The following is a 15,227-nucleotide window of genomic DNA, read 5'->3' on the forward strand; positions in this document are numbered from 1 at the left end:
ATTCTGCTTTAATGCATTTTGTGTTATCTTACCTTAATTTGTGAATTCTGCATTCATTCTTGAACTGCAGTTAAAAAATTTAGTGAAGGTCAGAAGGTTTCCAGAGGATGTTGTGGACAGACCCTTCACCCTTAATTAAACGGCACGGTGTCCCTGGAAACCTCGTGTACTTCACTACAATTCGTAACATCTCTACATCTATTACCGTACACCTCACCTGTAAACTTCAGATATATAGGGGAGAGAGAGGATACACTGCCTCCTACTGGGCAGACACACAATCAAGGCCATTTTAACTGAAGAGCGACATCCATTTTCCTTCAACATCTAAGCCAGAAGATCAAATAAATATATTCACTCCATCAACAAAAGAAGACAAGTGGTGGGTGTAGTCTGGAGTCGAGTTTTATTGAAGCCATGACTGAAAGAGACAAGTTTCCTTATCTTTATCGGCACTAAAAGCGAGAGTTCATTTGACCGCATACTGCATAAGATGGAAGCCATCGATCTGTACACAAACACAGCCCTGCATGTGGCCACGAAGGTTTTAACGCTCACATACAGAAAGACTGAGCACAGAAGTGTTACGCTCCTGTTTTCATTAACAAGGGGAAGTGCATATTTTAAGATTACAAAGCACAGCGGCCAACCTTTAACTCAGGTTGAATATCTACAAAACCGGTTGTTCATTGTAACTGTGGTGCATATGTGACAAACCCAAAAGTGAAAATCTACAAGCCAAAAACTCTGGGTTCTGTGGAGACTCTCATCTGCTAATTTATGTGCAGAGGAGAGCACGTGTCCAGGAAAGGAACTTCCTGACACACTGAAGGAACTCTGAGGAACAGCGTTCCCAAGGTAGTGTGATGGTTTGGGGAACCGTCTTTTTGTCCTCTTTTTTCTTTTTAGAGATCAGATTTGGAGGCAATTTCTGGAAAAGCTTGGAGAAGTTTCAAATTCAGGGAAGAAAAAAAAAAAAATCTGAATGTGCCAATTCAAGACACCATTTAAATCCCATAATGAATGCAGTTCTTCAGAAAGTGGAACGATGTTTTCAAGAACGTCGCTGCAGAAAACTGCAGCTCTAAGGCAAACGTAAAGAACTCAGTGAGATTGCAGTAAACATGAGTAAATATATTTACAAAGCACATATAATGTAGTACAGTTGGCTTCAGGTAGGTGACAGCGATAGAGCTCATTACAGGGCCAGAACTGACAGAAGTGCTCAGCTACTTAAACCAGGGGCGAGTGGTCCAAACTAAGATATTGTGCTTAACTGTCCAGACGCTTAGCAGTGCCGTGTGAATGCGGGCGTTAGCGGACGTAGCATCGATATTCAGAGGTTCCTCTTCACTCAGCGCCAATTGGTTTATATAAGGCTTTTTCCACCATTAATAAATTCATGCAAAAAAAAAAAAAAAAAAAAAAAAAAAAAAAAAAAAGACTGCACACTTTGTAGCCTTTTGCCTTAAAGAGCAAAAAAAGACAAGAGGCTGAGATGTTCAGCAGTAATGTGGAAGCAGAGCCTGTAGAGGGCACTGTGGAGGGGCGGTGATGGAAGCTGCTGGGCACACACATCTTTGGTTACAGGATTGCTCTCTGCGTTTTGTCTTGTATGATGCGTCTGTCACTTTGTAGGCAGCACAGCTACTTCTCGACCACAAGTCAAGGTTCCAAGCGCAGGAGTCCCTGCCACTGAAGTACAAGACGTCAGCAGATGAAAATATGTCCGATTTAAGATTTTACTTGCATTTACATGTTGGAGTTGATACAGTATTGGAGGAGATGCCACATTAGCAGAGGCAAGACCTGTGACTGTCATGTCGTTAGCCATCAGGCGGGGGGGTGTGTGTGTGTGTGTGTGTGTGTGTGTGTGTGTGTGTGTGTGTGTGTGTGTGTGTGTGTGTGTGTGTGTGTACTGAGCTAAACGACAGCAGAGAGGCCATATGGGTCCTGAGACAGCCATGCTAGGGGAAGCCTCCCCCTGCCAGGGCGATCTCCCCCCCACACCCACACGGAATGTTTCACACAGACAGCCTCACCAGGCTTCAGGTAGAAAGTACAAAAAGATAAACACTTGACTGCACAAAGAAACAAACGTGGAAGTTGGCAGAAAAATCCATTTGACTAAAATCAGGTTGTGTGTACTGCATGCGTCACTGCCTATGTGAAGATGACATCATGGGGTGCTAGGTGAAGGGGGGAGTTTCTTCTCAGGGAGACAGATTTGAAGCAAGCATAATACTTAACGCACAGCTCCACCTCTTCACAGGCACCGTTACATATAAAACAACAGAAACGCTTCCCTACTGCCTGACTGGAAATGAACCTAAACCACAACAGGAACACCACCACAGTTGCAATACTTAAAAAAACAAAAAACAAATATAAATTAGTTTAGGGGCGAGGGGGCACTGGTGTCCTGTGGGGGAGAACCCTCACTAGCACACAACGCACTGCTGAGGCAGGCAGGACCATTCCTCTCTCTCAGCATGGCCAATATACACCTCTCCACCTTCCAACACTCACCAACACCTCTCCACCCTCCAACACTCACACCTCACACTCCACGTTCCAACACCTGCCACACTCCATCACAGAGAATTCTTCATAACTTGTCAAAATAACTGATTTCATACAAAACTGAACCAAAGCTTGTATAGCAAAATGTCTTGTGTATATTTACAGCCTCATTGTAAAGAGAGATTGTACTCCCCTTCACTCGTGGACCAGTAAGTGTTTGCTTGGATTAGTGTCATGACGTCAGTGGTGTTAAGCGCGTTACGTGAAGATTTTAATGTCTGAAGGATAAAACTGAGAAAGAAAATATCAGCATAAAAGCCTTGTTTCATATAAATACATCAGTATGTACTACAGAGTTTTAAATGAATAGATTTAGCCTCTTCTCTTTTTTGTAAATCACATCACTGCCATCCTTCCAATAAGTAACGCACAGGAAGCAGGAGGGTGTTTCCGCCTGCCCCCCCACCTCCCCGTGAGGGCATCACATCAACCTGCCTCACCACTAAAAAAAAAAAAAAAAAAAAAAGGGGGGGTTTGGAGGGGTAAAAAGATAAAGAAAACTCAGTATTCAAATCTGTTCAGATTTCTCCTTCTCCCTCCCCCCGGCAATACCAGAGCCAACACGCACACGACAGCATCGCGGCACGCTCGCTGAAACTCGCTGCTCACGGACACACACAAGGGGGGAATTTTTGGTCATGACAGTTTTTCTCCTGTATGTTGATAAGCATGTTTTGTTCTGGAGTGCTGTCAGAGGGTCGAGGAGTTAGTGCGCTCCTGCGTCATGCTCTGACTCTGGGGTGTCGTTGGCCGTTACGATGGAGTCAGATTTGTGAGTCATACGGTCCAACTCTGCCTGGACATCAGTCAAAGCTGGCTTCTGCCCTTGAAGAAAACAGAGGGAAGAGACACAGTAATCTCCTGTAGTGTCTGGGAGGTCAGACACACACACACACACTCTTACACACACAGGGATGTGGGTGGGGCTGGCCAGGGCTGTGTGTGGCCTTCATGCTACTACTGCAGAACATGAGTGTGGCCGGTAGAACACGTGCAGAACTAAAGATGAAAGCAGTGAGGGCGCATGGGGTCACGACCTCAGCATACAGGTGAGGTCTGCCCACAGGATGTCATATGGATGAATGAGATAGCAAGTCAAATGGGGAAGACATGCAGGCGTATAAATCAATTACAATGTCAGCATTAACCGAGCAGGACGTCACCAGCCATCTGTGTATGAGTCAGTAGGTCTTCTCTCCAGCCTTGTGGGGAAACTGTCACACAACAACACTACAGGTGACGACAGCATGGGAGCAACCGGGGGCGGGGCTTATTAGGTTTTACCTGTTTTCTTGGTGGAGCCGGGCACGCCCGTCCCTGCGCTGCCTGGACTTCCTGGAGCGCCTGTTTTTTTACTCAGCAGACTGTTGAAGAAGTTGGCCAGCACACCCTCATTAGCAGCTGCTCCTGACACGCACACACGCACACACGCGCACACACACACACGCACACACGCGCACACGCACACACGCGCACACACACACACGCGCACACACACACACACACCCCTTATTATAACAACTGCCCGAATCTTCAATCCATTTTTGTGTGTGTCCGTATCCGTCCAGCTGAGAAGCTCGAGGTCTAAATCAGCACTACAACGGGCCGTGCGGCTCAGTACAGGATTCGTTCAAGATGTGTTTCATGGCTCAATACAGGATACAATTATGTGGCAGATAATGACTGAAAACGGCTTTTGGGCTGGAGCAGCTTTACAAAGCCTCATTTAATTCAAAAACCACCACAACCTTATTCCTGCTCATCTTAACAATAGCCACCATGTCAATATTTCTGGCCAGACGCGGCTCACCAAGACAAGCCAGCACAGTCTTGAAGGAAATCTCAACAATGGCCTCAAGATGGCAGTGTGTGCATAGAAATTCGAGGAGAAAAAAAAAGAGACATCAGGAAGGAGGAAAAAAAAAAACCTTAAAACCTTCTTTAACCCTCACAAAACTGCACTCAGGTCTCAGTGTAAGGGTGAGGGTGTAATTATGATACAGAATAACTCCCTTTTGTCTTGCACGGAGTGTCAGATGTTCAACATGCTCTGTAGAGCCCACATTCCTCCACACACGCTGCTGAACTGGGGACAAACAGTTAAATATTCTTTTGATCAGCTCAGGGGATTTGGAGAGTTACTCAGGGGCCATTTGATAAACTGGAAGCAAGCCCTGTTGTGCCTTTTAGCAAAGAATGGCTTCCACCCTCCTCCACCCCAACAGACAGGTGTAGCACTGGACTGATGGTCTCATTCTCAGTGCCTGTTGGGTACTCGTTTGCCTGGCTAATAAAGGCCCTCCATCTGGTGACCAGATTGAGGAAGACTGCTTCCGGTCCTGATTACCTTCATGTAATGAATGACTGCATATCGTGTTCATCAGCTAGAATTACAGTAAGATATGTTTACAATGTCTGTTCTGCTGTAATCACATATTTGAGGAGTTGTGTGGGGCCTCACAAAGGAACCTGGATGTGAAGATGTGCCTGATTATTCCTCTAGAAGAGTGTGCGTAAGGCAGGACACGTTCATTTACATTTATGGCATTTAGTTTTTATCCAAAGCAACTTACAATTATGACCGAGTCAATCTTGAGCAACTGAGGGTTAAGGGTCTTGCTCAGGGGCCCAACAGTGGCAACTTGGTAGTGGTGGGGCTTGAACCGGCAACCTTATTCAGTAGCTACCACTGCCCTGTTCAGGGTTGCAGGGCCAATCACTCACCCTTCATGTTGGGATCTGGTTTCTTCACGGTAGTCATTGGTGATACGCTAGCTACGTTGGTAGGGACGGGGCGACCTGTAGGCCGAGGGGAACCAGATGTGGTCCGGGCCGGAGATTCCTGTCCACGCACGCATGCGCGCACACACACAGGAAATGACTTAACAGCTTTCCATCCACTCGACTCATCACAGAAGAATTGGGGCATTTTAAAAATATTTAAAATTCATATTAGCCAAGAAAGCAAGGTTTAAAAACAAGAAACTGGTTTTAGCTCAGAACTACACAGACTAGTGGACAAAAACAACTTCCTTAACTCGTATCTCAAACACAAACATGGATTAAACTTCACAAATACACATGTATGCCAAAGAAATGCATTTCTAAATGATTCTGTTCTGTAGGTGGTTCTTTTAACACGTGTCGTTTGTGTCGTCCATTTTGTTGATGCTGAAATCTAGAAACATTGTTGCAACCCCATTTACTGATTTTGTGGATATGAAATATGAGAATGTTTGACATTGGTTACATGTTCAATCCTCCTGCACAACACACAAGCTGAGCCCAATTGAGCTTGTAACTACACACAACCCTGACACGGGTTCAAACGTCTGACCCTTTACTTTGACATTTCATTTCTATAAGTGTGACCTGAACAGAAGCACTAGACACCCTCTTCACTTACAGTTCCTCTCGTCGGGGTCGCCGGCTGCTTCGCCAACAAGGACTACAGACCAAAAGCAAGAAGAAACATGAGAAACCCACAAAGAAACAACATGGAACCACTACAAACTAACCCACATCACCCAGACATTAAATCACATCCTAAACAGACATGTGTGTTAAACAGTGAGCTACAGCAAATGAAGGAAGCAAGATGTGTGTGAGAAAACAAACCTGCTGCTTCATGAGGAAGACCTGCTCATCCTCTGCATTTATCTCTTTATCGTGTACCAGCTACACACACACACACACACACACACACACACACAGTTGAGGTGATATAGCACGGTGATATAACTAACGTCTTTGCTCAGTAAAGGTCCCACAGTTCACCTTTCGCACAGGGGGTGTTGTGATGAAGTCCTTAAACAGATCATCTGGTCTAACCGTTGTGAAGTTTTCATGCAAGATGGCAATTTTCTTCTCATTGTCCCAACCAGACGGACTGTAAACGGGGTTTAGAGAACAAGACAACTGCTGACTAAATACGTGATAATGTAAGTGAAGCCGTACAGTCAGTGGTTTAAGTGAGTTAGTTGTCCGCTTTGTTTTTTTGTAACACCAGTCTAAATCTATATTTCTAAGCTCAAATACAATATTACTACAGCTACATCTGCACTACTGTACGCACGTGTATGTGTGCGTGTGCGTATATATAAACAGTCCTCGTACATAAACACTGCATCCTTCTCCACCACTAAGGCAGCTGTGGTGAACTGGAAGTCAAACAGCTTGTGCACTATGTATTTATAAAGGAGGTCCAGGTTCTTCTCTTCTTTGACGGAGGTGTAGATCAAGGCAGCACCATCTGAGGGGCAGGATTAAGGCAAAACACACATGCCTGGAAACTGAACTGAGGTCTCATCGACTGGGAGAAGGAAGGGGGTGACAGGACACGCAGCCTGAAGGATACACTGGAGGCAGAATCGCCGAACATGGGACTGGATGAAGTCAAAGTGTTCCTCTTTATAGTCCAGCTCCTTCTCCAGCACAGTGACGGCGTCACACTGCGACAGAGATAAACGGAGAGATTACAGCACAGGCAGGTTCAAACGATCCCAGAACAGGTCTGACAGGAGCGTGTTAAACGCTCCTCTGTTTCCTGTAATGTATCCAGATTAATATTTGCTATTTAACAGGTGGAGCCTCTTTAGCGGCTGGGACGCTGCCTGCAGGACACACCCCCTGCCCGGCAGTGGAGCAGAGACGCAGGTGTCAACACAGCTTGCGCAGGTATGGATCAGAATGAAATACGAACGGATGGAGAACGTCTCCCCACGGGAACGAACACACACACACACACACACACACACACACACACACACACACACACACAGAGAGTAGAGAGGGTTGGCTGACTTTAGCAGGCCAATACAGCTGAGAGGTGTACATCTGCTACTGAGCCCAATGTGACACTAAACACAGCTCCATCAGACTATAAGAGCCAGCCAGTACCAGAACCTCAGAAGGCCAGCGTGGTGAGTCCTCACAGAGCACGTGAGGGAGAGATGGTGGGTAATCGGAGAGATGTCTGCAGGCAGTACATGCCACATGAAGAGTCTTTCATTAGATGAGAACAGAGCAGGACACTGAGAACACAACCTCCACCCACCATGACAAACTATTAACCACCTCCACCCACCATGGTGCACCCAGCCCACTAAATGCCCCTTGGTAAAACCTAGAGGAGGGGGTCAATGCCCAGTGGCACTGAGACAACACGTCTGAACTGCAGGCCAACAGCATGTTTACATTATGGGAATAGAAATATTTTGACCTACCCACTAGGGGGAGCTCTTGGCATCGTTAAAGCACAGGGATGTTTATGTTGTCGGTGAACCTACATGTCGATAAATGTTACCTTCCCTGCGCAACACAGTACCAGGTCATGGAGTTAATGAAATTCTCACCTTTGTGCAAACTACCAGCACTGGAATGCCCAGGTTGTGTGTCAGTACATTTTCTCCCAGCGGGAGCAGCACCCCCTCGTCCTCTGTCCCAGCCGGAGGGCCTCTTCTCTGTGGAGAAGGCGGCACAGCCTCCTCAGGCTCCACATACTCCTGGAAGGCCTTCACCACTACAGACAAGATAAACAGTCGAAAGAGTCTTACGGTAGATTCATCAAAATACAGTGAGAATGGTAACGCTAATAGCCTTTAAATCACACAGACAAGATTTTGTTCACTTGGTGCAATAACTCAAAGTTACAAGGTCAATTTGAACGGTGTAGTTCTGAGCTCAGCCACAACTCTACTGACCAGGTTTCCACAATATAACCAAACTGTGTCCACCAGCACAGACAGGTGAAGACAAGGGCCTACATGGGAGTACCCACAGTGCATTGCAACAACAAGAAGGGACTTCCTTGGGAAGCCTAGGAATGTGGTTCCACACAAGGCATAAACGGCCGTGCACCCCCCCCCCCCCCCCACGGAGCTCAGCCACCAGCCAACACCTACCAGACAGCAGAACGGAAAACATACATACCACCAACTAACAACACAAAAGGGCAACAATGCTAGCTTCTGGTTTTATTTAAATACATTTCAGATCAAGGAAATCGGAAAAAGGAGAACACTTTCTCCTTGTCTGAGGCGTTTTAATATATCAGGTTTCCACAGCCATGACTGAGACCGGCAGGTCTCAGTAAGGACGAAGACACACCATCATGTCCCCAGCAGTCACATTAGCAGGTCACAGACCAGAGGAGCCAGTGACTTAGAAAACAGCATCTCTGTTCTCTCCCAGAATAACAGAGCTCTTTCAGAAAGAACACGAGACCCGGTATACACAGAGGTTTCCAAAGCAAACAACCTATTTATAAAATCCAGTAACATTTGTTATTTAAAAAAAATATATATATACAACATTTATTATTAAAATTACTAGGGGGCATTTCATAAAACTCCCCATAGGACTCTTTCTGCCTTTGCTTCTAATTCTTGCAGTTGTTTGTACATAAGGGACAATTTTGGCATAACATGCTTGCAAAGTCTGATCAGACCACCGAGACAGCCACAGTTAAAACACCTCAGGTACCTCCACAGCCATTAAGAGTCCTGGACCCACCGCCCTGGATCCAGCACTGTACCAGGGATGTAGCAGCTTCAAGCAGTCCAGGCCAAACTGCACTCGTAAACAGTTTCTATTATCGACTTTGACCAAGTTTCACTTTATCCAAACATGGGTGGGTCTGAAGAGCAGATGTGTTCACCAGCCACTGAACAGTTAAAGACAAGCACTAGAAAGAAAAACTGCTTTACTACTGCATATAAACCACATACTGGAACAGTACCCAGTCCATCAGCCAGCAGGGCGGCAACAGTCATGAAGGTAAGAACCCGCCAGGTGCATTTGTGTGTGTGCTATGTGTAAGAGCAGACGGGAGTCGCTCTAGGCCGCTACAGCAGTCCGAATGCTCCGCTGACCCACCAACGTGTGCAGCTTGGCATAGCTGACACCACAGCACACAATGATGCAACGTCCTGCAACACAGGCTGGACAGAAGCCTGGGAAACATTGAGACTGAGTACGTCAGTCTGCCTCTGTCAGTCTGCGGCAACCCCCCCTCACTACAGACTGCTTACAGCCCTCCTTTTGTCTGCGTCTCTCTGTCCTTTATAACACACGACATCAGACCCTGTCCTGTCATACTACTTCCCACCGTGTCATCTGCCCCCCCACCCCACTCCCACTGCACTGAGTGATGACATCACCCCTCTTTGATGACCTCATCTGTAATCAGGACTGGAGGCAGCCTGCCCACTGATAACAACATGCTCCGGGATCCCTGGGGTTATTACCATGGTGATCAGGCAACAGTTACACCAGTGTTTATGGCCCACCGCGTAAGAGAAATACTTTTACACTAGTCAACCCGAAACACACACGCGCGCGCACACACACACACACCATCTCAGGGTTCTTCCTCTTATTTCCACTTTCACACATTCACCACTGACACAAAAAAAAAACAGTCGACTAAAACACTGGGTAATATCGGCACAGCACAACATCTGAACAGTTTTGCTTAGACATGAGTTTCACCATGAAGAAAGAGTTAAACGTCAGACAGCAGTCCAGCTGCTCCAAAGAGCAAAATTAAATCACTTTACACGAGTGTACACACATTTTACTTGAACCTCTGCTTCACACACACACACACACACACACACACACACACACACACACACACAGAGAGCATAAAAGGAAGGGCACACTAGCTCAGAGTCAACAGATAAATATAACACATATTTCCCTCTGACACCTAACAGGACTTTTCCAAGCATTTCAGCATTAACCAAACGTAGCACCGGTTCTGTCATTTATAGCCGCTGCATGACTCATCCCAGTGGCCCAAAAGCCTCATTATCCTACAGCAACAAAACCTGCTTAGTCAGAACCAAGAGCAGAGCTGCTCTCAGTCCAACAGACAGGCTCGGCCCCGCCCAGCCACTTCCTCAGACACACAAACACTCCATGCCCGTCTGACGTGGACGGCGAATGTTTTGGAGATCAGCACTTACTGGTCTGCTCCAGCTCCTTCATTTTCTCTGGTGGCATCTTCAACTTGTCCACGTGCTCACGCAAGACACTGGTCCACTTCTCCAGAGACTCCATGATGGCCCACGGCCGGGACATATCCACCACAAACACGGCCAAGCTGTCCTCCAGCGAGTCTCCTGACACGGCAAACTTCAGCAGGCCTTTGTGGTACAGATCTCCATCCAGGATCCACACGTTGCAGCGGGTCAGATCTGGAAGCAGGGAAGACACGAGTCTCCAGGTGGTGACGCTGACCACCGAAACAGGCAAACAAGACAACATCTGCATTTCAAAAGGAAAGTTTACCACACTCAACCTGCTTAAAGTCTCCAACATGCTCCATGCTGATGGTAACTACACACACTCAAACGGAGCAGTGGTGTCTCAGTGGTGAAGATACTGGACTAGTATCCAGAAGGTTGCTAGTTCAAGTCCCTCCACTGCCAGGTTGCCAGTGTTGGGCCCCTGAACAAAACCCATAACCCTCAATTACTCAAGTTGTGTTCAGTCAGAATCGTAAGTGGCTTGGGATAAGTGTCAGATAAATGTAAATAGCTCTCAAAGCAGCTGGCCACAGTGAAGATTCAACACAACAAATTTCCTCATGCAAGTTCAACCCCTTACATTCCCCAGCACGAGTATGCAAATGTGTTTTACATACTAATAAGAGCATTTTAGGGGCTTAGTGATCCACAGCAGTTTACACGTGAGGAAAACTGCCCCCCCCCGCCCCATCACGTGAGGAACACTGACCACCCCGCCCCATCACGTGAGGAACACTGACCACCCCGCCCCATCACGTGAGGAACACTGACCACCCCCGCCCGCCCCATCACGTGAGGAACACTGACCACCCCCGCCCGCCCCATCACGTGAGGAACACTGACCACCCCCGCCCGCCCCATCACGTGAGGAACACTGACCACCCCCGCCCGCCCCATCACATGAGGAACACTGACCCCCCGCCCGCCCCATCACGTGAGGAACACTGACCCCCCCGCCCCATCACTTACCATCTCTGTCCTCATCGTGAACGTTCAGGTACAGGTATTCCAGCCCCCTCCCCTTCTTATTGTATTCGACTCCTTGGAGCTTCGCCATAAGTGTCGTCTTCCCTGATCCATCCTCCCCTAAACACACACTCGCACACTTGTAACATTCTTTCAATGCACACCATTACTTCAACAAATCAGGAGACAATCTTACACCACCACCAGAGACTGACACACATGCGTACACACCCTTTTCAGACAGAACTGGTGAGGAATAGCAGTTACCCATTGGTCTAGACAAGACCAAAATATAAACACCACATGTGGAAACTTTTCAACAAACATTAATTTGAGAACAAAATAAAGCACATACCGAACACCAGTATATTTTTTCCGGATGGCAATTTAGAACTTGAACGTGTGGAAACTTCGCTGAGGATTGCAGACCTGTGTGTATATAACAAGGCATAACTGGTAAACGGTTCAAAGAAGCAGATGGTGTCCTATAGATTAATGTACGACTGAAATTAAGACAATATTTAAATACTCATTTACGACAAAGCCAAGTAGAGAACAAAATCTTACCGACAGCCTGTAGTTAATGACTATGTATGTTAAAATAACAACACATACAAGAGCGAAACAAGTTATAACGCAACTAGGACATCACTGGAGTACAGCGGATGTTTGCTTGTTCAAAACTATTATGAGAACTTAACAGAATACGCCAGAAATCTGTGTCGTTGTCCGTCAGAGCGGGCAGTCTGGAGAAGATGGCCAGCTAGGGTTAGGTCTAGCTAACCTACCGGATAGGCATACGCTACCTAGCATAGTTAGCTATCGGTTAGCTACCGAAGTCATTTGCAACCTATAATGCAAAATCAACATGTTAGCTAACGCTAACTAGCAGACCAGCGCTACCAACACAAACATCTCGAAGAACATCAAGACTTGGCAATTTTAACAATAAACTGAAGGACATGCGTGTTCGTGGCTTCTCATCTCAGCGCTTAACAATCCGCAGCAGACAAAGACCGCTTTAATTAACATACTTTAATTAGCCGGAATGAGCTAACGTAGTCACTCAGAAAAGAAACGCCACACAACTAGCGTTAGCCTCGCCTGAAGGGCCGGCGTTCGCGCCCGGCGGTGACACAGCACATCTCAGCCCGACAGACACCGACACTCTCCCGCGTGCCCGCCGCCAGCCCGCCTGCCGCCCCGCTCCGAGCGCGCTGTCGTACCACAGGGTGGGTCCCTCGTCGTCCTCGCCGCTGTGGTCCATGTTGTCCGTCCCGGCGGCGCCCAGCAGCTTCTTCTCCATCTTGTCTCTACAGCCACAAAGGGCGGCGCCTGCCTGAGGACCTCCACACACGGTCAGAGCTATGTTACAGACATTACAGACATTAGCGCAGCTTTCCACAAAACCAGAACAAATTCCGTTGAGTTATTTCAGTACCTCGTACGTTTCTGTGTTGCAGAGAAGAGAAACGAAATAACGTGCTATTGGTCCGCAAGGCACTCGTAATTGTGATCAGGCAGTTGTACGAACAGCCGAATACGCGTGCGCTTGGATGACGTCATTGTTAGAGTTGTCGACTTCCTGTTCAGAGACGCTTGACGCGCTACTAGAATGATGAATACCGATCCCAGATCAGCTCTACCATAATGATGACGATGATAATAACGTCTTTAATTAGGAAAGACCGATCCTAGATCAGGTCTACCATAATGATAATAGTGTCTTTAATTAGGAAGACCGATCCCAGATCAGCTCAAACCGCCAATGCCTTTCATCGGACCTTAGTGAACTCACCTGGATGGCAACTCATCTGAAGTAGTGAGATTTTGGGGTTTAATCATCTGTAGTCAGCTTTGGGGGTTTAATCATGTAAAGTAGTGAGTTTTTGGGGTTTAATCATCTGAAGTAATGAGTTTTTTGCATTTAATACGGAGCTGCTTACGGACAGTTGTCTTTAATGAGCCACAGTATAGGAATGACCATGTAGTGTTGCTTCAACAGACCTGATAGTGGAGTGGTAAAATCAGTCAATACTGAACAAACATCCACTTTTGTATTGACTATCACATGTTCTGAGTTATAAAGCAGTGATTAGAAGGCAGTAGTGAACTGTCTGTAATTCCCTAGTGGTGTGTGTGCTTAAACATTATTATACAGCGTTCATAACACCAGAGCGCAATGGGTCACATCAGATAGAAAAGGAGTGCATGGCTACACCTCCTGTTTAAATGAAGTTATAACAGGATACTTATCCAGAAAAGAAATCAAAAAGGACCAAATAACCAAATAAGGAGAGAAATAAAGATTCCTGTAACACAATAACATTCTCATACTCATATCCTGTTGTACTGGACTCTGTTAGAAGAAAATATAGAGTCATCTATTAGGAGTCATTAATTACAAAATTGAACATTTTATATCCTAAATTATTTTAAAATAATAAATACTGATTCATATTTGTAATGTCTAATATTATTTAATCTAAATTTCAAAGGATATTTCAAGTTGGTAGTGAGAAAAATAAATCAGAATATATTTAATTTGTAATGAATTAAAATTAAAAATTCAAATAAATAAAAATTCAGTCATTTTTAACATACATCATTAATGGCATTAGAAGTATTGTACTGTATTGGGGTGGAGGCTCAGATTCCCAAGCAACAAACATAAAATTGTTGAATCAGGTTTTTATTTTAAAATTGTTCACTTTATTTTACAATTTATTAGATGCATATCGGTTTAAAAGTTATTGTTTCTTAAATAAATGTTTTGTTGCTTTGTATACAAACATAATTTTTAACTTAAAAGTTTCCTATTTCCAATTTTTAATTTTGAGAAATTAGAAAAATTCTGCTTTTTTCTAATTTGTGATTCTTACAGTCTTGTGTTTAACAGTTGAACCTCACCTGGATACTGTACATTTGTCTGCAAATTCCTGTCTCTGGACTTTGGCACCTTCACAGAGACCTCTCATATGTTACGAGGCATCACTGCTTGTCTGAATGGTCCTACACAATCACTTGGCATTTTGTCAATTTATTGGGGTGTATATTCTCTCAACCAGTTAAAACCAGATTACAAACATGCAATCAATAAAGCAACCAGCACTGTGAAAGCTGCCAAGGTTGAGTCCAATCAATTCCTATCCAGGCATGTGACATCCCACAGTGACTGGAATGGCTGTGGTAATTAATGTTGAGATTACGGATGGATGCTGCTACACACCTGCCCCAGCAGAGACATCTAAAGGTTGTGGGGGAGGTCTGAACCAGAGACTCTGCCTGGAGAGAGACTCCATGCTGTGAGCTCAGCAGGGCCCATACGGCAGCCTGCAGGGCTACGTCTGGGGTCTCCAGGGAGTGCTCGCATACCAAAACTCTGAGACATGGGAAACCTGACCTTACCGCTCTCAGGGATTCCTCCTGGCAAGAAAACAGAAATATTTGATTTGTGTCTGTGTGTGTGTGTGTGTGTGTGTGTGTGTGTGTGAGAGAGAGAGAGAGAGAGAGAGAGAGAGAGAGAGAGAGAGAGAGAATTACTGTTAATGCTGTTTGCCTCTCTCATTAAAACTACTCTATATTCTGTACTCAGTGCACTTGTATACCCACAGTTCCAATCTTTTGATGTCACAAATTAAGAAG

The 15,227-nt window shown here is 45.7% G+C and overlaps 1 protein-coding gene across 7 annotated transcripts; it reads right to left on the reverse strand.

Moving 5' to 3' along the window:
• Window positions 1–387: 387 nt before the first annotated feature.
• Window positions 388–13,107, reverse strand: dync1li2 (dynein, cytoplasmic 1, light intermediate chain 2). 7 transcript variants are annotated; one of them, XM_027027641.3, is made up of 14 exons: window positions 13,024–13,107; window positions 12,809–12,929; window positions 11,938–12,011; window positions 11,586–11,702; window positions 10,554–10,784; window positions 7,938–8,104; window positions 6,941–7,034; window positions 6,700–6,835; window positions 6,361–6,472; window positions 6,202–6,261; window positions 5,990–6,031; window positions 5,308–5,425; window positions 3,868–3,990; window positions 388–3,408 (listed from the first exon to the last, which is right to left on the reverse strand). In XM_027027641.3, the coding sequence occupies exons 2-14, from the start codon at window positions 12,886–12,888 to the stop codon at window positions 3,290–3,292; spliced, it is 1,473 nt and encodes a 490-aa protein (XP_026883442.2). In that variant the 5' UTR covers window positions 12,889–12,929; window positions 13,024–13,107; the 3' UTR covers window positions 388–3,289. The 7 variants fall into 7 exon arrangements, with proteins under 7 accessions (XP_026883442.2, XP_081562384.1, XP_081562385.1 ...); XM_081706258.1 differs by having other exon boundaries at window positions 388–1,695; window positions 3,868–3,984; window positions 12,809–12,947; XM_081706259.1 differs by having other exon boundaries at window positions 388–3,403; window positions 3,868–3,984; window positions 12,809–12,947.
• Window positions 13,108–15,227: the final 2,120 nt, after the last annotated feature.

This window comes from Electrophorus electricus, chromosome 23, assembly GCF_041902795.1.
Source record: "Electrophorus electricus isolate QZ-2024a chromosome 23, ASM4190279v1, whole genome shotgun sequence".
Lineage (NCBI taxonomy): Eukaryota > Metazoa > Chordata > Actinopteri > Gymnotiformes > Gymnotidae > Electrophorus > Electrophorus electricus.

Excerpts from the sequence above, each read along its gene's own strand:
- dync1li2 (XM_027027641.3), bottom strand. The coding sequence starts at position 12,888 with ATGGAGAAGAAGCTGCTGGGCGCCGCCGGGACGGACAACATGGACCAC. Across the intron at positions 10,785-11,585 it reads TCACGATGAGGACAGAGATG|ATCTGACCCGCTGCAACGTG; the intron begins GTAAGTGATGGG and ends CCCTGCTTCCAG. Across the intron at positions 6,262-6,360 it reads CAACACCCCCTGTGCGAAAG|CTGGTACACGATAAAGAGAT; the intron begins GTGAACTGTGGG and ends GTGTGTGTGTAG.